The 24589-nt window shown below is 39.8% G+C and overlaps 1 protein-coding gene across 6 annotated transcripts in view; it reads right to left on the bottom strand.

The window, feature by feature from the left end:
* The window catches only part of NPAS3 (neuronal PAS domain protein 3), a 344422-nt gene that overhangs the window by 114883 nt on the left and 204950 nt on the right, over positions 1–24589 (bottom strand). For all 6 annotated transcript variants that reach the window (XM_075192988.1, XM_075192989.1, XM_075192990.1 and 3 more), the window contains one exon: positions 13990–14072. In XM_075192988.1, coding sequence (XP_075049089.1) covers positions 13990–14072 — 83 coding nt within the window. The remainder of the gene's footprint in view (positions 1–13989; positions 14073–24589) is intronic.

Here is a 24589-nt window from a genome sequence, read left to right as displayed (position 1 = left end):
CTGTCTCTCTAGGCCCCCCTCCACTTGTATAAAATACCAAAAAATTCGGTCGTTATAGACTGTACAATATTAATTGAAATGGAGAAAGCCAGTTTGGTTTCGGTCTCTCTAGGCCCCCCTCTACTTGTATAAAATACCAAAAAATTCAGCCGTTATAGACTGTACAATATTAAGAAAAATGGACAAAGACAGTTTGAGGTCACTCTACCCTTAAGGAGAAATTGCCCAAACAGCAGCCTTTCAAGACGGTACGTGATATGGAAATGCCCCAAATCCCTTTCCTCTTTGGGGGTAGACTGCACCCTACACTTACATAGAAAGTTTTAAAAAGATGTTATCGTCATGATTTTCAGCTTCATCCTCACCCTCATCAGTGTGTACGTCATCATCAGACTATCAATTCATCGCTTGAATCCGCCATTAGAGAAAAGTCAGTGCTTGGATGTCTTGGATGGTGAAAGCCTTCCTCATGGAAGATGTAATTCATTTTTCTAAACATCATTTTCTCCACATTTTTGGGAAGTAACCTTCTACAGCGATCACAGACTAAGTTCCCTGCTGTGCTGAACACTTGTTCAGAGTACACACTGGAGGGTGGGCAGCTTAAGTATTGCAAAGAAAGTTTGTACATGGGTTTCCAAATGGCCTGCTTTTCTTCCCAGTAAGGAAAGGGACTGTCTGACATTTCCATATCAATTGCCTCTTGAAAGTAATCCTCCACCATCCTTTGCATGTTAATACTCATATTGGATGGAGTTATGGGCAAGGTCACACATTTTTTTGAAAAATCCTTCAAACCAGCCCAGATGTTAAACTGTTCTGGTCTGCCCTCTGCGTCCTCCATGCTATTTTTTTGAAAATTCAATTTTTTACGAGCAGCAGCTGCTTGAGAAACTGAAGGAGGACACGTCGTCAAGCCGAGGCCCAGTTCAGCGGACAAATTGCTGAGCAATAGCTCCTTGCAAAAGTTCACATCTCGTTCATTTTGAAGCAAAAACTCAATGTAGGTCTTAAACCTTGGATCAAGCACAGTGGCCAAAACGTACTGATCCAAGCTCAAGATCTTAATAACTCAAAGATCATTGTGAAGCGAATTAAGTACTTGATCGACAAGGCCAACATACTTTGCGGAATTGCTTGCTTTCATCTCCTCCCTCAGTTTCTCAAGCTGCTTTTCCAATATTCTAATTAAAGGAATGACTTGGCTCAAACTAGCAGAATCTGCACTCACTTCACACGTCACAACTTCAAATGGTTTCAGCACCTTGCACAGCACTGAAAGGATTCCCCACTGTGCAAGAGTGAAATACATACCCCCTCCTTTCCCAAGTCATGGCTTGTGCAATACGCTTGGATGGCTTTGCTCTGTTCCTCCTTCCTCTGCAGAATGTACAGGGTGGAATTCCACCTAGTTACCACCTCCTGCTTAAGTTGGTGGCAGGGCAAGTTAAACTGCTCTTGGAGCTGCTGCAATCTCCTACATGCTGTTGCCGAATGCCTGAAATTGCCTGAAATCTTACGGGCCACCGAAAGCATCTACTGCACCTCACGGTTATTTCGTAGGAAGCTCTGCACCACCAAGTTGATGGTGTGAGCAAAACAGGGAATGTGCTGGAAATCACCCAGCTGTAATGCTCGCACTATATTGTTGGCGTTATCAGAAATGACATATCCTGGGGAGAGTCCAAGTGGTATAAGCCATGTATCAATCACATCTCTTAGTTTGCGTAACAAATTATCAGCTGTATGCCTGTTAGTGAAGCCGGTGATACAAAGAGTGGCCTGCCTGTGACAAATGTTACGTAGTGGTGTACATGCTGCTGCTGTTCCTGCTGGTAAAGGTGAATGACCAACCCAGTGGGCTGTCACAGTCATATAGTCTTTGGTTTGACCGCTTCCACTTGTCCGCATATCTGTGGTTAAGTGGACAGTGGGCAGAATGACATTTTTAAGCGCAATCACTACATTTGTACACACTTTTTGGTATAGTTGTGGAATAGCTTTACGGGAAAAATGGTGTCGCAATGGAATTCTGTAACGCGGACACAAAACCTCAATTAACTGTGAAAAACCAGCTGCATTTATTGTGGATATTGGACGCAGATCTAATACTAACATGGCAGCCATGGCGTCTTTGATTCGCTTGGCGACTGGGTGACTGCTGTCATATTTGCTTCCCCTAGCAAATGATTGTTTCACAGTTAATTGTTGAAATGTAGGACTGCTCTTTTTCTTGGCCTTCCTCTGGGCTGACGATTCACCCCCAGCAGCAGCAACAGCTTTCTTCAGAGGAATCAATAATAGTGCAGGAGTCATCCAGACTTAATAAGTGGGATGCAGGGCTAACTCCGAGCGCTACTGAGGATATTGATGAGGATGGTGTGGTGGGTGTATTTTGTAGCCGTTGGGATGTCGGTGAGCGGAGGGTCTTAGCTGATGATGGAGTGCTTGTAATTTTTTTGGAAGAACTTTCAGCTTTTCCCAATACTTTGCCATGAACTCTCGTCAAATGGCGTAACATAGACGAGGTTCCAAGATGGTTAAGGTCCCTCCCTCGACTGACTGTGGCTTGACATACACTACAAATGGCTATACAGTTGTTGTCTGGATTGGGGTAGAAATAATTCCACACATAAGAAGTGGATTTTTTTGTTTTATGGCCTGGCATTAAAAATGGCCTTTTTCTTGTCACGTGCCAGAACTGCTGCCACTGGTGCAGGACTGACCAAAACAACCTCATCCTCATCAACATCCTCATTAGCGCCCTCGTCGCCTACACAAATCTCCCCCTCATCCTCTTCTATTTCCAAAGTGGCATCCTCAATTTGTGTATCACTGGCTACACTCGGGCTGTTCAGGCACACATCAGCAGAACTGTTGAAAGGGTCCCTCTTTATGGGTGCACTATCAGAATGCTCACGATTAGACATCCCACTGTTGGATGGACTCTCCACAGGGATTGCTGTTATTTGTGATTCAGAGCACACATTATCCTCCAATGCCTTACTGTTATCTTGCAGCTCGGCTTTGACGCGTAATAGTAGTTGTGCACCACTTGTAGGCTCGGTAACATTTTTTGATCTGCCACTAATAGACAAAGGTGAAGGCCTCATTCTCTCTTTGCCACTGCGTGTGTAGAATGGCATGTTGGGAAGTTTTTTTTTATCGGCACTTAACTTTTCCTCAGTTACACTTCTTTTTCGCTTCAACACGGTAAAAAATTTTTGGGTGTGTGTTTTTTTGACTGATTTCAAAAGACTGTGTAGTTTGACACCGCCTCTCCCAGATGACGTACTGGGAACACTACCATCAGGACTGGTGACAGAACTTGGTTGCTCATTCTGCTCATATGTGGACTGATTTGAATACATTATGAGCCCAAAGCACTTGTAGTGCTACAAATTGTTTTAGATACTGCTGGCAAATATGACTTTTGACACACCAAAAGTACTTGGAGTGCTAAATATTATTTTTTTAGACTGCTGACAAATAGGACTTTTGACAGCCAGAAATATTAATGCAAAAGAATGGGGGACACCCCAAAAGCACTTGGGAGTGCTAAATATTATTTTTTGAGACTGCTGACAAAAAGGACTTTTGACAGCCAGAAATATTAATGCAAAAGAATGGGGGACACCCCAAAAGCACTTGGGAGTGCTAAATATAATTTTTTTAGACTGCTGAAAAATAGTACTTTTGACAGCCAGAAATATTAATGCAAAAGAATGGGGGACACCCCAAAATCACTTGGGAGTGCTAAATATATTTTTTTGAGACTGCTGACAAAAGGACTTTTGACAGCCAGAAATATTAATGTAAAAGAATGGGGGACACCCCAAAAGCACTTGGAGTGCTAAATATAATTTTTTTAGACTGCTGACAAACAGGACTTTTGACAGCCAGATATATTAATGCAAAAGAATGGGGGACACCCCAAAGCACTTGTAGTGCCAAATATTGAAAAAAAAGACTCCTCTATCCTCCTCTCTTCTCTATCAATTGTAATCAGAATTGGATGAAGAATAAGGTATATTCTCTGTCCCTGCTCTAATCAGCCTGTGACTACACCCTGCTCTGTACCTCTGTCAAATGGAGATGGATTGCTGTGGAGGCGGGTATTTATGGATTTCAATTATCGTGAGAACCGAGCCCCGAGATCACAATGACGTTCGGCCTCGATTTGGAATCCGAGCGGGCGGGAGAGTACCGAGGCTGCTCGGCTCGGTACTCGGATAGGCAAAGTTCGGGTGGGTTCGGTTCTCGGGGAACTGAGCCCGCCCATCTCTAATGATAACACAATATAGATGTTTCTGCATAGTTTAGTTAACAGCACCTGGACATAAGAATTGTTTAGCTATCCAGGCCATGTCCTTATTTGTGTCGAGTTTGCTTGTTCTCCCCGTGATTGACCCTAGTGAGTAGTGTCTGTGTCTGTGTCTGTGTGTGTGTGTGTGTGTGTGTGTGTGTGTGTGTGTGTGTGTGTTAGGGGATTTAGACTGTAAGCCCCAGTGGGGCAGGGATTGATGTGAGTGAGTTCTCTGTACAGCGCTGCGGAATTAGTGGCGGCATATAAATAGTTGAAGATGATGATGAAGGAATGATGGAGGGTGTTAGATGGAAGTTCAGTAATAAGTTTTCGTTGCCTTGACAGATGATGACATAGATGACTGTGCTGAACTGAGGCAGCAACTAAAATGGGTACTTCTCATTCCTAAATACACTAACATTAACATATGTATTTCTTTACTATATACAGTAAAAGACAAATACTGCCATTTTCAACATTATTCCATCTACCAACAAATAGAAACAACTAATTTAGACTTTTGCAGCAATTTTTTTAATTGCTTCCTTATAATTGCTGCCCCTTAGACAACAGCCTCATTATCACCCCCTCTGCAGCTATTGCACTCCTGTAATCCAAATGTCTTCACTGCAACTTGTATATCATTATTGTTACTATTATTATTCATTTAAATGTGTCTTTCATGGGGGAATTCATGAATTAATCATTGAAGACAAACTACATTTAGATATGATAAGCAACTCACAGAACTATTTGAAAATAAATAAGTCTGTCCAAGAGGTATCCACTAGGGAAGACACACAACGTTCAAACACTTTCATGTGACTGTTTCAATGGGATGTGAACATGTATTATAGTATAAATGAGGTTCTACTCATGGAAAAATACTGTGTTGCTCTGCATCATGATCAATGGAGAAATCCAATAGTCACAGGTGGATCATGAAGACATTTTTTTCCCATTTTAATAAAATTTACCAGGGTTGTCCTATAAGAAGATTATTTTAAAACCACAGAAGAAAAGGGCAGCAATATATCCACAGCTAAAAATGGAAAAGGCCATAAGTGGATTATATCTCTGACAATGGACTACATTAGTGCTCTAGCGAGAACGGGTATTTGCTTGTGACAGGTGGGTATGCTGGAAGGATTCCAGTAACAAAACAAAAACAACAACAGTGAAATAAGATCAACATTAGCTGGCGGTGCTCTGGCCATGAATGGAGCAGCTGGCTGTAAGTATAGAGGGTGTAAGCTACCTGTAATTGGGTAGAAAGTTGTTAGCTGGCACAGTTCTGCCACTGAAAAGGAAAGCAAACACCTTCATGGCCAAATAACTAGCTGCCAAAAACTTCACTGCCAGAAATCAAACAGTTAACATCTTCACTTCCAGACCACTCTTCTGCATGCCAGCAATAGCTGGTATGGTGCTTACATCCACCACCTTCAATGAAGGGGGTAAGAATGACTGTGCATCAGGTCACACAATGTCATTGCAGAAAGCACAGGGAATTGTAGAAGCATCCTTGAACTTTTGTTTTGTTGTGCTGTAATGTTGGCATTAATTTGTCTGGCATGGAACAGGTTACTTGGCTATGCTGGCTCGTGCTGCTATTGATCCTGGCAGTCCTGCCCATCACTACAGTGGGCGTGCAATAGTGGTACATGACGTGGAGCTGTTACCATAGAGCGGTATTGATGGCCCAAATAGCTAAAAGACATTTAACTTCTGACCTTGTATGAGCTGCTGCTCCCCCAGGGACACCCACACTGGCTCCTTCATCCAGAGGATTGCTGGGAGGAGGGGAAGGCAGTGCTGTGTTATTCATGAAGAGTACACCACTATTTTGTATGTAGAAAACAGGATGCCATTCTGTGTTATAATGGGAGAGAAGCATTATAGATGGCCCTTAAGTCTCAAGGTTCTAAATGGCATCTGCAGCAAACATTTGAGTTGCCATACAGCAATATCCCATATTCTGTGCCATGACATCACAGCACCCGCATATGCATAGATGCCATTATTTGAGCAGAAGCATCTCTGTGGGGTGCACTCTCAGTCTACATAATGCAGTAGACCAACCATAAGCTTAAGTCAAGGCCATCATACTAGCCACCTTCATTTATTAATAATAACAAGCTATATTCTTTTACATTGCAGAGACTACATGACAAGACAAGCTGAAACAGCACTTTAAAATTGGCCATAGCAATCTATTTAAAATACTGATCTTTTGTAAAGAAATCATTGTTTTGTTCAAGGGCAAGGATATTAAACCCCTTTGATATCACTCAGAATGTATTATTTCTTTATGTGATATGTCATTCTTCATTCCATTTCTAAGATTAATCTAATACCTACCACCCATCTTCTTCTGTGCCCCAGTCTGACACTGGTGAGCTAGACAGCTAGACGGTAGCAATATCACCATTCTCAGCGCTTGTATCTTCGCCAGCTAAGCATGAAACCGCCTGTCTTAATCAACTGAGTGACAGAGGGTGCAGAGATCAGGAACTGGTACAGGTGTCAAAAAAGGAGGGGGAACATCACTGTAACCCCTGGGCTGCCAGTTTAGAAATCATAGGTCTTGAAGGCAGGACATGACTCTAAATATACCATCTGGTCTTCCTCTCTCTTAGTATGTGTGGTTCATGCACAGAGTACAAGCTTACAAGATAATACAAAGGCATTAACATATGCCAATAAACTTGTACTGGATAATAAAGAGTTGGCACTGGGCTTTGTGTAATTACTGTAGGTAAGTTTATGTAAATCTGTCCTTATAGCAAGAGGAGGGGTTTGTGCATACAAAGCTGAACACCTTTTGATACTTTGGGAGAAAGCAGAAATACAGGTACTGGCTGAAATGGAAGATGCGCCAACAACATCTAAATTAAGAATCTGCAATCTTAATATACTGCATCTCTCTAGAGATTGATTTTAAATGCTCAGCTGCTAACAGTGAAACTAAATACCTCTGCTCTAAGTGTACAAGAAAGTGGATAACTAAACAGTAATAATAAGATAAATATTTACAAATTACAATTGATGACCATGTTTAAATGGCCTCACCCCCAGTTTACATGCTGCATGTGAGTATATATAGTATAGTAGGTGCATAAATTTTGGGTGGAATGAGCAATATGTGTCCATCTGCTGGAACAGAAAGCCCAAATTGGACTCCACTCTGCTAGCCCCAGCGTATGCTAAAGTGGGCAGCTTTGCCGGACCTCTGTCCCAATAGTGTCTCATAGCAGCCACATGGACTTCTCCAGTAGTAGTTATGCTACTGTAGTAATATATAGGCAAAAGCTGGGGGGGTTACAGGTGTCTGGAAACTAACCTCTATACCAAAAACACTGCTTAAAGTGCTTCTGCTCAGACATTCTTATGAAGATTTTCCAAAGAAGGATATATACATAGGATGTATATGCATAGTATAGGAATTTGGCAAAAGAGAAAAGTGGAATCCTGAACCTAGTGTTGTGCACTTCTGCCCATGTAAAGTCACAGGTTTGGTTAAAGGGTCATGCTATTAGCCAATTAGTGTTCTTTGATACTCCACTTCACAAACAGGTCTCCCTGCTCTGACCGCGTGTGGATTTAATAGCCGTGCAACACGGAAAAATTAAGTAATTTTAATTATGCCTCCAAGTTATTTACTGCAATTAAGACCATTTATCATATGCAAATTAGTGCAAACGGGTCTCATTAGTTAGTAAATTACTCAATATGAGCCGAACAATGTAGCACTCCAGTTTGTAATGAAAAATCCCTGTAGAGGCGAGCAGGATCAATTAAGCTAATTTGCATATGCAAATATATTCACTTTTGCCATTTTTCTATCTTTAGTTCGGTGATTTGGGATGATTTTCCCTTCCAGGTGCTATTTTGTTCTGCAAATCAGCCCCCGCTGTGAGGATCTGACGGAGACCTGCCGGGTACAGTGCACGAGAGGTGCATGTAATGCAGGAAGCACATAGGGCATAGGGGACCCCCTATAGGCAGTAGAGGACTGGGGGGAAATAATGCACCTGGGAGAGATCCATCACCCAGAAGCCAAGCAGGCTTTCAGAGCTTTTTCACAAAGACATAATCCAATATGAACTTGTTGATTGAACTATATATACTAATTATGCATTTGCTATTCACCAAGTGATGAGTTTCTGAGTATGTCATTTGCACTGGCTGTTGGTTTTGCTGTCTATAGAGGTATTGCATACTCTACATATCAGACTTATTTCCAATATGCCAACTCACATGAAGGGATAGATAAGATAAAGATAGTCTTGTAATAAACATATAAAAATCTGTCCACTCAAATGGAACATTACCCTCACCAACCAAATGATCATTATATATGTATTTACATGATATATAATCTAAATAGCAAAAATATATTTCAATACGCTGTCAAAAGAAAGGCGGACTGCTCACTCCTCCAAAACAGTAAAAAAAAATCACTATGACAGACTAAGTAATTAAAAATGTATTTCCATTATAATGTCATTGTAATTAATGTAATTGTAAATACCATGTAATTACCAGCCCATTAACATGAAATTTGGCTTGGCCATCTGAGGTGCAAAATCTGCATGTACCTCTCTTGTAAGGGTAAAGCTTGGACCAGCCATAGGGTCTCACTAGAAAGCTGTACGTTGTACATGTCACTATACAGTAGAGGAACAAATCCCAAGGGGAAGGGGAGAAAAACTGGACCACAAAACATCATAGAATTATTTATTTTATATTATCCCACATTAAAATACCCCTTTAATGGTGTGATTGCTTGAAAATGGAGCATAGTGTTGAAACTGGTTGCTGTAAATCAATATTTTAATATAGACAAATAACACAAATAGCTACTGCTTACCACTAACCTCCATTGGAGACTTGTGGTTTAATAGAAATGACTCCAGGGGTATATTTACTAAATTGCAGGTTTGAAAAAGTGGAGATGTTGCCTATAGCAACCAGATTCTAGTTATCATTTATTCAGTACATTCTACAAAATGACTGCTAGAATATGATCGGTTGCTATAGGCAACATCTCCACTTTTTCAAACCCGCAGTTTGGTAAATATACCCCCAAAGGTTAAATACCAGCAGCAATTTTACAGTCATATTGGTTGCATGTTTAGTGAAAAATTAAAGTCACTGTTGTAAAAAAATAGAAAAAGACAACTTGAAGACATTTTAAATCACTGTGTCTTACTGAGTCCTTCTTTTATTTGGGCATTACAAGTAGTAATTGGGCAACTGTGTGGTGTGGATCTATAATACGTAGATGAAGAATGTTCCTTTAAGAGACAGTACAATCTGGTACTTGTCATACCTTGTGTCAGCCATGCCAACTACATGAAGGTACCCTACACTCACATGCCAGTGGATGGGGCTAATATGGCATGATCCACCATATTTACTGCGCCCTGGCATGTACTGAATGATGTCTCGAAGGAAAATGATCCATCTGTATAAAGATGACATTTCAATTTACTTTATATTTTAATCTACCATGGTAGCTCCCGATTACAGATGATCTGTGTGGAATAATGTGTAACCTGATGAGTTACCAAACACAATACAACGTGTGTTTTTGTTCCATATGCAGATGTGGACATCTCAGATGAATTGTCACAAATCATCAATATTACATTTCTATGCCGTGCCATTTTGAAATTATCATTATTATGCATTATGTTTAGTAATATTAGTGGTAACAAGAAAAAAGACCTAGGCACTAAAACTCACAATAACAAACAAGGGCCTCATTTACGAAGCTCACTGGATGTACACTGCAGTCATTTTGGTTTTGCTCCTAAATAGCATTCTGATGAGCACACCTACTCGCTGCTCTTGGGAGAGTCCTTAGTAAAGTAGCAGTACTGTGACGTGAGCATGCACCTTGTGAGACATTAGTATGCTCATTTGTGCACATAAAGGGGCATATTCAATTGTTGCCGTTTCCCGCAACGTTAAAAGTATTACGATTATTACGGTAATACTAAGCCGGATTTCAGCTCGCAGCTCCCTAAGCTGCGAGCTGAAATCCAGCGTGAAATGTACCGTAATAACGGTAATTGCGCGCACTATTACCGTAAGGACGGTAATAGTGCGCACACCACGCTACTTTTCCGTGTAACGCCAACAATTGAATATGCCCCCAAGAATCAATTTCTAAGCCGCAATTTTTACGATTTGTAGCTGATTCTTAACGCTTCTGTTCATAGTATATAAATATAATGTATCTTCCACTTAAGTATAATTTGTTAACCCCTCTGATAAAGGGCTTCAGTGTCCTGAAAGTTTGCTTTTTTTTTACCACATATTTTCTACTGTTAGACACAGTAAAACATTTTTTACATACATTTACAATGAAACCAAAAGAGGGAGACAGTTGTAAAGTTCTGTATGCTGCTTGTACATTGATGACAAGCACAGAGGCCAGAATAGTGCCCGACAAAGAGACTTTAGCTAAAACGCCTGTAAACTGGGAGAGAGAATAAGTATGCTCCATTATTACAATGATAAAACATTCCTTTGTTAGCACTGAAGAGCTATCCAGATTCTCAAAAGCCTCCATCTAGATGGACAGATAAATGATGAAAGACATATGAAGCAATTAAGCACTTTGTAAATATAATGAAAACGTGGTTGTAATGGACATGTTGCAAAAACTCTCATATGAACTGATTTTGTCTTATTTCAAGGATTAAGAACAATAGGTACATGCCTTATACTGCATGTTTCATTACCAGCAGCCACTAGAATGGGGTGCAAGTATGTTCTGTTCTATGTACACTCGCCTTCCTGCCCTCTTAGCGCTGATGGCCGCCTGCGGGACTTTATCAATCACAGGCAGATGCCTGGTTTAAATGTCAGCACTGGGGCCGCAGCCATCCATTCATCTACCAATTGATCAGAGGTGTCGGTAAAAGAGCAATGCTGAGTTAACTCTTTCCAGAGCTGAACCCTTCCTGCTCATTTAAACCTTTCTTTCTCAGAAGGATTGAAATTTCCTATTTTTCAAAATCACTCACGACTAAACTCAACAGACTAATGCAAGTGGTGCTCTACCGTCAATGCACATTTCCACTATAAATAAAATACTGATAGAAAAGATTTAATTTACTTGAATGCTATGATATATATTTAGCATATAACGTTTAAGATGTACTCAGTGTTTTCCATAATGATGGTAATAATGAACTAGCATCAATTCACAAGTCCTGGCTCTGTCTTCACCCTTAACCAGCCTGATGCCACAAGAGATTTACTCTTACGAAAAGGACAACAACAACCTAAGCGCAGTGGTTATGTGTTTCCATGCAAAATTATACCGTATTTTAATGTACTTCCAAGGGACTAAAGTCACAGGACAAGAGGCTGTGCTTGCTTAAGTGTGATTAAAGAAATGTGTCTACTGTCACAAGATGTACAAGGGAACTGCTTTCTAAAAATTGCACAAAAAGTTCCATGTTTAAAGGAAATAAGGATTTAAACGCAACCAGGTTTCACATCTATCGATAAAAGGTTTCTCTAGAATATTAATCAATTTACTTATCTACTATTCCCTTCAGTATATGACATTACCCACTGTACAAGCCAAAGGACATTGCCCTGGTATCCCAACATACAGATGCAAGATGTAAGTTGCTTACGCTTCAACAACTGACTTAAGCTAGCCACACACACAGTGGTTTCATATGATCATTTGTCAATGGCCAAGGCTAAGACGCTGGTTGTGCCATCACAATGCGACAATAAATTCTGATACACTATACCCATTGCTTAAGGTTAGGCTTGGAAAATATTTTTAGCCAATACACAACCCTGCTAATTCACTAATGCTGGCCACATAAAGTGTGGTTTTTTTTGGTCAATTAGAATAAATTGACCCACCATTATATAGCTAGGAACAGAAGAGAGATTGAGTTCCTTCAAAAATATAGTTCAGTCTGCATTTTAAACTACACATACTGGAGGCTGCCATTTTGTGTGCTGAACTTACTTTTAGCCTATTAATTCACTAGAAACTAGTGACATCACTGGGGTGTAAAGCAAAAATAGTGGCTTCATGCCTCAGTGATCTCACTAGTTCCATGTAATTATAGGCTGCATTATCAAGAATACTGGCTCATATCACAAAATGGCTGCCTTCTTTGTGAGTACGATAGCTACATTGTAAAGTTCTTAATTTTTTTTAAAATCGACCATGAAAATGCAAGGTTCACAGCTAAATCTTATACCATAGTTACATGTTCCATTTTATATTTACGGTAAGTAAAATAAATTGTTAAAATTGTAGGAAATTAAGAAACATTCCATTGCCACAATCAGATAAAGAATGGAGAAATTAAAAAAAAGAGTAAAATGACAACTGTCTCTACAATTGTCACCACCCCCCCCCCCTCAAAAAAAGATGGAAATAGACATGACATTTTGTATACTTTAATGAAACAATAGAATGAAGAACATGATGGGCTAGATTTACTAAGCTGCGGGTTTGAAAAAGTGGGGATGTTGCCTATAGCAACCAATCAGATTCTAGCTTTCATTTATTTAGTACCTTCTACAAAATGACAGCTAGAATCTGATTGGTTGCTATAGGCAACATCCCCACTTTTTCAAACCCGCAGCTTAGTAAATCTAGCCCGATGATTCAATGAAATTTGCTTTGTCTTGCTACATACATTTTCAGGTACCCGACTCACAAAGAATGGAAATGATGTCAGTAGAGTTGGTAACTCTTTTTATGTGAATTTTGCCACTGCTAATGCATCTTGCATTAAAAAAAAATCACTATCCATCTAGGAAACCATGATCTATATTTAAACAAATCCTACAAATCACTGCTAGTGTAATTTGGCTCCGTGTCTGTTGATCAGAAATGTCACAGCAGCAGCTGCACTTCCTATTGCTATGGGGCTAACCTGTGACACTTCAGGTGTTTTGAAACTACAAGTCCCAGCATACCCTTCCAGAAATAAGCTGCTATATATTGGCAAAGCATACTGGGACTTGTAGTTTCACAACACCTGGAGTGTCACAGGATAGCCAACACTGACCTATAGTGATATGTTGCTAAAAATGCACCATTCTCCAAATTATCGGAAGGGACCTGATGCCAGGGACCTAGGGACAGGGGGCATCCGCCCCTCCCCTCCGGGCCAATCTCATAGTGGACTACCTTGGGTTGGGTCACTGGACCACCTGCATTTTTTTTCCTTTACAATGTTCCTAATAGGCTGCTGAGTCGAGTCTTGTCCCCCGGGCTAAAATTTGCCAGCCCTCCCCTGCCGGGACCCTTGCTGATCAGTAGATACTCATCCTCTTGATGTCTACCAAAGGCAATGGATGGACATAAATAAAATAAAAAAGCAGTATTTTTCTCCGGGAGGATTATAGATATACTTAACCCTATCTTAAGATTGCTAATGGTTATCTCAATGGATATGACGTCCCAGGGCACGGTTTGCCTTCAAACAACTTAAAATTCTTTACCCATAATCAAAGCATTACATTATACATTCCTTAGTTCCTCAAACTTCAGCAGAAGTATTTTCACATTCACAAAGTTTTGTGATTAGGTTAGAAAATCATCAATTGATTATATTTTCATCAAGAAGTAACATAATTTCACAATATCCTTTAAGCACACTACATGTAAAATGTTTCTGTACCTGTAAGATGTGACTTCCAAGATGAGAGTCAAAGATATCAATGGCCAAAGAGCTGGGACTTCTTCTCCGCTGGGACCCTATAACTAAAAAGAAAAGCTCTTTAGTAACAGTGGTGTGTCATACAGTTAGAAAGATAATCATTTGCATCTAGTTGCTTATCTTGCAGATTGAGACGATACTATATGCTATTAAATCATAATTGATACATAGTTCCATCTGAGAGCCACAGATAACCAATCAGGCCATCATCTGATCCTTTATTTTACAGTAGGTATATTTTTCATTAACTTAGCTAATATCTTTACTTTGAAATCGAAACCACAAAAAGTGGCATACTCCATTAAAAACACCAATAAGTCCAGTGGTTGGCATGTGTTAAGCTGGACTCTATTCAAATGGATGGAAAAAAAAATAATTAAATCATCACTGAAAACTATTTGTTCTATATTTAAATGCACTGTTCATGAGTTAAATAACAAAAGAAGAGCACAATAAAAGCAGTTAAATATCGCTTAGTCCTTTGCATTATTCATTTCTCTCACAGATGTAGGAACACAGTTCGGGGATAAGCAAATGTTGCCAAATCACTGCTGTTCATAGACATAGTAAGTGATTTCTTTCCACTTGTCATGTTACTAAACAGAATGTGGAATAGGTTAAATTGCATTGTATCATTTACAGTACCAATGTAAGTTCTACTTTTACTTTAGCAAGACTTTCAATATATCTTTATTGAATGATGCTACATTAGACACTTATCCAACATGCAACATTTTAATTTTGCTACCGCACTAGATCCCCAATGACAGAAAAATGTAGTTTGATGTAGGAACAAAGAAAACACAAGTGTATGTGAGACAAAATGTTGTGTGTTGTGTGTTACTGAATAGGAAAGACTACAATAGACTGTGGGTACCCCGGTGAGAGAATGTTCCTCGTGGGAAGCTTTCATAAGAAGACACAAGGAGAGAACAAAGTAATATGTGCTGTGTGTTCTCTTTTCACACAAACATCAGGCTACTGGTGTGTGTACTTGAAGTCTGATGGTCGAATGGACGTAGCAAACTTTTCATGAGCAAGGTCAGAAAACAAGATGAGCAGATTGAGAATACAGGAAAGCTGGGTTTGGTACACAGGATAACCAGGACTCTAAGGAACATGGCAAACATAAAACTCAAGGAAGAAGTATACTAGAAAGTGGCTATTTAGTGGACGAAGCAAGAAAATGACAACAGGCACTGATGGACTCTTGCAAGGTAGTGCTGGCCATCTTGCTTTAGGGTAAATTCATGGGTAACTCGTGGCCTTTGGTGGCTGGAGGTGGAATTGTCAGAGTCAATTCCTAACAAGAAATGTTTGAATTGAACATTCCGAAATATTCCATATTAAGTTGTTGCGATTAGATACTTAGTAAAAAATAAATGCTACAAGCCTTTCAGTAGAGGACATTATTCTGCCTGACACTATTTTTTAAAGAGAATGATAACATGGAAAAAATAAAAAGTGCACTGAGTTATGGATCACCACAGAAGAAAAGGAGATGGACATTGTACAGAGGGAACTGAGTGAAGGTTGCAGTGGAAGAAATCAGGTTTGAATATGTGGGTCTCCTATTGAACTCCTGTCTCCTTGCGATCTCTGCTCATTTATATATGAATTTCCAGTCTTCTTTAAATTGTGACTGAATAGAAAAGGGATTCCAAACCCTTTGTTCGCACAACAGGCCCATACACTTATGCAGTTATACCAAAGCACTATCTACATGTGGTTGTATAGGTTTATCCCCACATTAAATCTATTTTAGCAAAGTACTGCAATCTATCTGCTTGTTCCATCCTTATATGGTTATTAAACAAGCCAGCGAAGTAAAGGGGCACCAGAGGTGAATGTCATTCACGTTAGATTTGTCAACTTTAACCGTGTCATTGAATTGCATTCCTGTGCACACAAATTTACACTTGATGCATTTTGTGTTCGTGCACAGAAAAATTGGCTTTACATCACCTCAAGTAGATATTAAATTCAGCTTGTTTTTGCTGTTAAAATAACTCAGTGACTGGTTGCTAAGGGCACATTTCTAGGATTGCCCTATCAACTTCCCTTTTGCTCATTTAAAGTCCGGCTCAAACACACACCATTTTGTAGTGCTTCACTGTACTAGCATAAAAAAATGTGCCTACTTCGTCAGATCAATGTGCCACAATGCAGATTGTCTAGGTGAATATTACATATATTTATAAACTCATCTTTGTGTACATATATGACCTCTTGTTTCAAGCACAGTGATAGACATAGATGCACAATGGCATTTCAGGTATGAAGCATTTGTTGTCACAAATGACCCTCAATAGTGTTTCTTACTAGACAGTCTGAGATTTAAATGTCTATGACGGGTGGATACACTCTGGGGAAATTTCACAGCCGATCTGTGGCATTCACGGCTATCAGCAACAATTTGTACATCTGAGATATGATGATTTGGAAACAATCTGCTTTATTGGTGGACACAGTGCATAGATATAGACATAATGTTATTATAATCCACTTTCACATCTGTATTATAGCTTAATATTCTCAGATCGATCGACAAAACTCTTTCTGGTTCCCTGTATGCATGTTCATAACAACCACCACATCAGTAAACCAAACTATTGTTCCACATCCGAAATACATAGGGGGCCTATTCACCAAAGTGCTGGGAGAATCAGGGAAATACAAGAAAAGAGTTATCACCAGTGGTAACTTACGCTGGAGAAGGCTTCCCTAAGCCTATTTAACAAGTATTGCTGTCATACATCTCAGGATGATGCTAACAAAACAAAACCATTAAAATAATGCTTTATTCCTAGAATGCTCTTTTTTAAATGCAGAGCTGTTACAAAATATTTAATTTTTAATATAGACAAAATATTTTTTTACTGCATTTTAATTTGTTGTTTTTTCCTACTTAGTGGAAATGTGCACTAACTCATGCATGTGCACCACTGTGGAGACTGCCTGGTGAAGAATTAAGTCGGCGTTTAATGCTCTGAGCCAGTAGCACTGGGGCAAATGAGTATCGCTCAGCTGCCTTAGCAAAAGTTTTTTTTAAACATTTAATCGATAAGTGATTTATTATCGACACAATAAAAATAATCATAGTTATTGCTGTGATAGGGATGAAATTATTAAACAGGCCCCATAGATTCATAAGAAGGGAGTAATTGTATTTACATATCTAGATGATCATTTGAAATATGCAAGGTACTTCTGTATCACTGCAGTGCTTTCTTCCCAAACACTTTGGAACTCAAATGACCACAAATGTTACGACCCTAAGTTTGTGTTTCCACCAATTTAAATTATTTCAAATTAAATTATTTCTAATTGAATTACTGGACTTAAGAAGCAATCAAAAGGTTAAATGGGTACCTGCAACCATATTATCCAATATTTATATGTATAATCTGGGTTACTAACTCAATATTGGTTCAATAATTTACATATGTGTTGGATCAAACGGACTGCTACCACAATGGATCAAAAGACAATTAATTGGATTTTTGCTCTTGTGATAGAGCCCTTGGCAGCGAGGATACGTCTCTCCCCTGATATTACAGGTGTCACAGTTGGGTCTGACGAGTATAAACTCAGTTTATTTGCAGATGATATCTTGCTTACATTGACCTCACCTCACACCTCTATCATAAATCTTATTTGAGGTCCTCGCTTCTTACGTCTCTCTCTCGGAGTATAAAGTTAACTTTTCCAAGACTGAGGCCCTTGCACTTCATCTTTCACCTTCTACCATGGATCTCCTTAAGAGTAATTTTAATTTTTCTTGGCAACGTTCCAAATTAAAATACTTGGGAGTCTATATTACTTCCAACTATGAGACTTTGTAACCAACCAACTTCCCACATGTTATTAACACAATTAAGCTGGATCTGCTCAGATGGCAGAGGTTGATTATTTCCTGGCTGGATAGGATTGTTTCCCTTAAAATGAACATATTACCGATTTACTTTACCTATTCCAAACACTCCCAGTGAAGGTACCGAAATCTACTCTGCTACAGCTGCACCGCTGGTTCTCCCAATTTGTCTGGCATCACAAACCTCCACGTACCAGTTTTGCGACTTTGCGTAGAGCTACACACACTGGAGGTGGGGATTTCCAAACATTAACCTTTATTATATCGCTACCCACCTGGGCCAAGCCGTGGCATGGTCTTCGGGTTGACTTGGCCCATGGTGGATAGACCTGGAATCCTCTGCTTGTAAGATGTCTTTTTGAGGTTGGCATTGGGGATGGCCAGCAAGCGATAGCCCTAGAACTATGAAAGCCCACCCTGTCATGTCGTTTACTTCCCACATATGGGATTATTGTAGATTGCATTTCAAGACCACCACAATACCCTCTCCCATAGAGCCTCTCTGGGATAATCCTGCTTTCTCAGCAGGGCAATGCCACTCTCATTTTCAATCTTAGCACGTGACAGGCATAAAGCTGATTAAAGATTTACTTGAATCTGTTCACTGTATTTCACTGGCGTCCCTCAAAGAAAAGTTCGACCTCCAGTCTGACTTTACAAGAGGGCTAACCCCTCTGGAACCTATATATGCCAATGATCCCCTCCAAAGAGGTATTATCTCTAATTTATATAACCTCCTTGTCACCTCCAGACAGACCATCTGCCCAGCTCACGAACTTAAGTGGGAGGCTGACTTGGGCAGGCCACCAAATGAGGACACCTGGTCAACAATCAGAGAGCGGGTCTCGAGGACTTCTATCTCCTCCAAATCTATTTTGGGTGGTATCTTGTTCCAACTAGGTTGAAAACAATATACGGGACCACATCTGATCTATGTAGGCGGGGGTCCTCCAAATCTGGTGGTCCTGCCAAAGACAGCTCTACTTTGGGATGATGTGGCTGCTCTAATAAGTGAAGTTACATAGACTCAAATTACCAAATGTCCCTGGTTCTTTGTTTTGGGCTCTCCACTAGAGGCTATTTGTAAGATATGCAGAGAAGATGTCCATACAAATTCTTAATGCAGCCAGATGCCTAGTGGCTAAGAACTGGAAAAAATCGGATCCCCATCTAGACACCTCATCAATAAAATATGGTTCCTGCCATCAATGGAAACAATTTCAGCATACCCAAACAATAAATCCCACAGATTCTCCCAAATCTGGTGTGATTGGTTTATATACAATAGCCCCTCCAGTTCACACGACACCTGCGCAAACCCTCAGGATACTTCAGCCCTCCTCTTATCATCTGTCAAATTTGATGTTATATGTGGATTCTGTTTTCCTCAAACAGAGAGGAAGGCTGACTGCTGGGAGTCCCTTGTCTTGTCTCAATCCATCCCCCCCCCCCCCCCCTGCGTCCCTCTCTTTCCCTCCCTTATTGCATTTCAGAAAATAGACCACACACTCCGATTTCTCACTCATTGGTTTGGTATTTATTATTGTGATTCAGTTTAAACCATATAATGGAACATGTAATTTATTTGCCTTTTTGTTAACTTTTTTTTTGCATGTTCTTTTGTGTAAGGACCAGGGCTGTCAAACAGCACCCTCCAAATGTATATGCTGTCATCTGTTTTGCCCTACTTTGGCTTTCTACATTGTACGTATACACTGTGTGCTGGTACTTTATAAATAAAGTTATTAAAGAAAAAAAGACAATTAAATGATTAGAGGGGCGAACATTTTTTGCTATAAGTAAGGAATCGTGCCGGCATAAGATGCAACAACAGATGTCAGGTAACAGAATATCAATGGACCAAACTCCCTATAAGAACTCTACATCAATACTTGTAAGTCAATCTTGGTTCGACTAAATATATTTGGGCAGGGACTGATGTGAATGAGTTCTCTGTACAGCGGTGCGGAATTAGCGGCGCTATATAAATAGCTGATGATGATGCTAATTCATAGTCTGAAGATTTATAATCACTATGGACAAGCTGGCTGCCAGTTTGGCCACCTAAATGTGGACACATATGAAATAATCATGCTCCATTGGAATTCTTTCACATGCATTCAGCATGTATATTTTTATCTAATTCTAAAGTAACCGGTCAGAGTTCCAGAAAAAGAGAGTTCATAGGTCAGTCTTAAATGAGTGGAATTATTTTGGTAAAACAAAGTCATAACTACAATATGGATTATATACATCCACCCTTTACTTATTTAACATAAATAGCTGTGTCCATATGCAGCCTCCTACGTCCTATAATCGATGTCTTTGGGACATCCTATATGCAGTCCTGAGGACAGGTAATTGAATATCAGTTTGCAGTAGAAAGTACATCTATTCCAGTAAATGAATATCCAGGCCCTCGGCAGCCACCATTGTTCAGTAATTTAAAATCCATGTGCAGAGTCCTGTACAGACACCGTTGTACAGCAATTGATTATCTATGTGCTGGAACTCCTGCAGCCCCGTGTTTGAGCAATTCTCTCTCTTTTTGTGGACTGGGGCAGTATTTCAGATGCTGGGGGAAGCTCTGTCTAAGCGTTGGGCCCTGGGATTAGCAAGGCGGGCAATTCACTCCACATTACTTTAAATTCAAAATGACACCTGAGTGCCACAGTGTCAAGTTCTGATTAACGAGGTGTAATTAACCTGCTCATTGTGAGATACTGAAATTAGAATGAATCCATTAAAAGTTTTGTCTTTCTTTTTTATTTTAATTAAAAAAAAGAACTATAGTAAAACAAATCTGTCTAAATAATATTCCACTTTATGTCTATTAATTTCCTTGGTTATATGATTACTGTTTTGAAAGCAGAAAACAATTCCGTTATATAGATCTGATTATGTTTTAACCTCATCAGTACTTACAACAGGCTCAGACAAGGGGGTAAATGTATCAAACTGAGAGTTTTCCGGCGGGTTTGAAAAGTGGAGATGTTGCCTATGGCAACCAATCAGATTCTAGCTGTCATTTTGTAGAATGTACTAAGTAAATGATAGCTAGAATCTGATTGGCTTTTTAAACCCGCCGGAAAACTCTCAGCTTGATACATTTACCCCAAGCTGTTGCTCTTCAGCTGTTGGCAGAGTTGAACTACAACGTTCAGTACACATGATCAGTAAATTATGCTGACAGCTTTAGTTCACAATCAGTTGAAGGGTCTAAAGCAGAGGTGCCCAAACTCAGTCCTCAAGAGCTACGAACAGTACATGTTTTCAGGACTTTTTTAATCCTGCACAGGTGAGTTGGCTGGGGCAGTATTTATCAGGGCAGGACTGGAAAATTTTAACCGGAGAGAAGACTCGACTCAGCAGCCTATTAGGAACATTTTAAAGGAAAAAAAATACAGATGGTCCAGTGACCGAGCCCAAGGCAGCCCACTATGCAACCAGTCCGGGGGGCAGATGCACCCTTGCCCCTGGCAATTATCCCATCTGTTTCTACAGACAGAAATCCTGAAAACATGACCTGTTGGTACCTCTTGAGGACTGGGCCTGAGCACCTCTGATCTAAAGCAGAGGCTTCCAGGCTGGTGGTCATAGAGGATGCACTATTTTGTGTCTTCTCATTGTATAAGTAGAGTGTAACAAGGGTGCGTGTCCCCGCTGAGTGTGGGCTGCGTGAATGTTCCTACCTAAGCACTCACATGCAAAAATAAGATGTTGTTTTGCGGGATGAGATTATTTAAATGAGATTCAAGGGGTGGAGAAGTCAGGTTATTATGGAGGCACAGCTTGTTGAGACACAGCACATTTTTTTCCTCTGAGATGGTGAAAACCAGGTGTCGGCTTATACTATCAATGAGTCACTTTATATGGAAAGTGCATTTCTAGGTGCAAGTCAACCAACGCTATAAAAACATTAAAGCACAAAAAAACTGGAAGAGTAGAGACTAATGACGGGGTGGTCCTGAAAAAGTAGCAGGCAAGGCATACAAGTGAACATGGGCACGTCTACTCATACCAGAAGACTGCAAAAGAAGGATTGCTGGTTTACAGGGGCAGTTCCCAAAACCCGGAAGGCGGATATATACCCATGAATACTCTGGGCAAAAAAATGCAGCTGCAGAAGTAGAAAATATCTGTGCTCACATATTGTACTTTTATAAAAAAAAATATTAATTTACAGGAATAGTAAACTGCAAGAACTTAAAGTCAACTAATGGAGTGATTGTGATGGTGAACACATTTAAAACCTCACACAAATTAGAGGTAGTGTAAAATTTTCCAGTTTGTCTTCTTGAATTTAGAAACAGTTCTTCCCTTTCAGGAAAAAAGCGGATTTTGGGATGTTATACAGGGGAAGCATAGGCATCAATTGGTAGCTAAGGATTACCCTCATCTTCCTTCGGGGATCAACCACTTCTCTTGTACTGCTCTATGCCCTTGTCACTGTGACCTTGGTTTCGGAATCCCAGTTTCAGCCACTGGTAGGCCACCAGCATGCATTTCATATGCAAATGAGATCTGATATATGCAGATCGGATGCATTATATGCAAATGTAAATCATTCAGATGTAAATTGTCTGCCCTGAAGCATGTTGACTGTGAGAGAGGCTGTGTGTGTATATCTCAGTTTGTGGGAGTGTGGCTGTTTGTGTCAAACACAGAATCTGACGGCAAGATAAGAACCGCTTGGCCTATCTACTTCAAGACTAGACTTTTTAATCCTTGCCCTTCTGTCTATCTAAAAGATTTTTTTTCTTTCTCTTGCATTTTTATGCAGTCCTGCCAAAAGGGACTGTGCACCACCTTCCAGGCAGTTCTGCAAGAGAACTTCACTTACGGCATCATTTTATGAATTCAAACCAATTCAGTGGATTCACAACATCTCTTTTAGCCAGAACTGTCTTTTTCTGTCAGCAGGAGCTGTCCTACTGCTCCAGCAAGTCTCTTGTAGCACATAGTACCCCTCTATGCCTAAACTGCTCTCCATATACTCTCAGCCACAATACTCTCTATGGGTCTCATGTACTCCATTTTTCCTTGGTGATTTATATTTTTCCAGCATTTTCTCTATGCCATCTCTTTCTTTTTCCCAGAGCCAACATTTTGTGCCTGACTCTCACATCTAAGGATGCTCTTGTCTTGGTAGGGGGTAAAAGCCGTGGGACTGTGACAGAACTATCCTCCTTTAGACAGACCCAGACTGTCTGAGGAGTGTGGGAGCTCTATCACACTGCCCAGCTCAGCAACTGCCCCCCTGTAGATTTTCTTCACGTGAAGCATCTCCCTATGAATGAGAAGGATGTTTAAGTCTTTAAGTTACTAAGCAACTTGTGTTGCCGGCACAGTACACAGCAGCAGGGCAGCTTAGAGACCAAGAAAGGAATTCAGAAAGGGGGTGCAGTGTAGTCATCCAAAAAATATGTGGGCAAATGTACCCTTCTGCTCTGTGCTAAGAATCAGCAAAGCACTGCAGAGAAACAGCCACATTGGTATGTCGGCTAATGATGTCATTCACCTTCAACATTGAGATGTCAGTACATAATGTTGCAGGCTTTTAGGAAGAATGGTCAATCTCTTTTAAATTGATAAAAACGGTGTTACTTTATAGTAGTTGGCAGACGTACAATGCCAATCCAAAGAGAGCCTGTGTGTTAGACAAAAGACCAGAGCTTCTAGGCCTGCAGCCTGTTGAATAGCAAAAAAGAAAAATCACTAACAATAGGATACGAGGAGTACTTTATAGTACCTTTACATAGTAGTGCTCTTACTAAAGCTAATAATGCGAATATATTTTCTGAACAGGAAGGAGTGAAAGCACAGCTTGCCCAGGGTATGAAGACACAGAAGAAATACAAGTGCATTATAAAATGACCTTGCTTCAGAAGTACTTTCAGATGCTCCATATCATGGGTTTTAAAGTGGACCTGTCTTCTATACAAAGTGGACTGATCCATACACATGAGAATACAGAATTCAACTGAAAATTGTGACAGCTCTGAAACAGGAGATAAATATGCTAAATATGCTAGAAAAGTGTCTGGAATCTAAAAACTTTCTTAAAATGTATTTGATAGAATGACTATACATTTTACAACATTTATTATGAAGTCTTTATTTAGGATGTACTCTACTTTTATGTTCTTCTTTATTTCTTAAAAAGTCTTTTTTTGCTATGCTTTCTTAAGAAAATAGATACTTTTATATTCATACTACTTTTTTCAGACAGGATAACGTTTTTTAAAACAAAATCACTAAATTACGTGTATTCTGTACAAATAACATTTTTGTGCACTATTAAATAAACCACACCCACTTTTTGCTCATTAGCATAAAAGATACAGGAGTGTCAGAAAGCAAATGTTAATGTAAAGTAATGGGCAATCCAAAAGAGGAGTTAAGGCAAAATTTCCATTCCTCCACTTTTACATTATGTCCACATTTTGTGTCTCATTGATGTCACCAGTCCCTTAGTGAATTGATAAGCTGAATTTTGTTTCAACCATAAAATAGCTCTATATGTAGGTGATGTAGATTCACATTAAAGAGAAAGAAAAGATAATATGTAACATAAATGTATATCAAAGGCTGTCTACTACTCAGCTGAATACTATACATGAAATAACTGGAGTATTTATACTTCACTAAATCATACTTGCCTACTTTCATACCCATCTCCCAGGA

The sequence above is a fragment of the Mixophyes fleayi genome, chromosome 12 (genome assembly GCF_038048845.1).
Source record: "Mixophyes fleayi isolate aMixFle1 chromosome 12, aMixFle1.hap1, whole genome shotgun sequence".
In the NCBI taxonomy this organism is placed as follows: Eukaryota; Metazoa; Chordata; class Amphibia; order Anura; family Limnodynastidae; genus Mixophyes; species Mixophyes fleayi.
The sequence above is the reverse complement of the archived record's forward strand: the minus strand, read 5'-3'. Positions and strand labels throughout refer to the sequence as shown.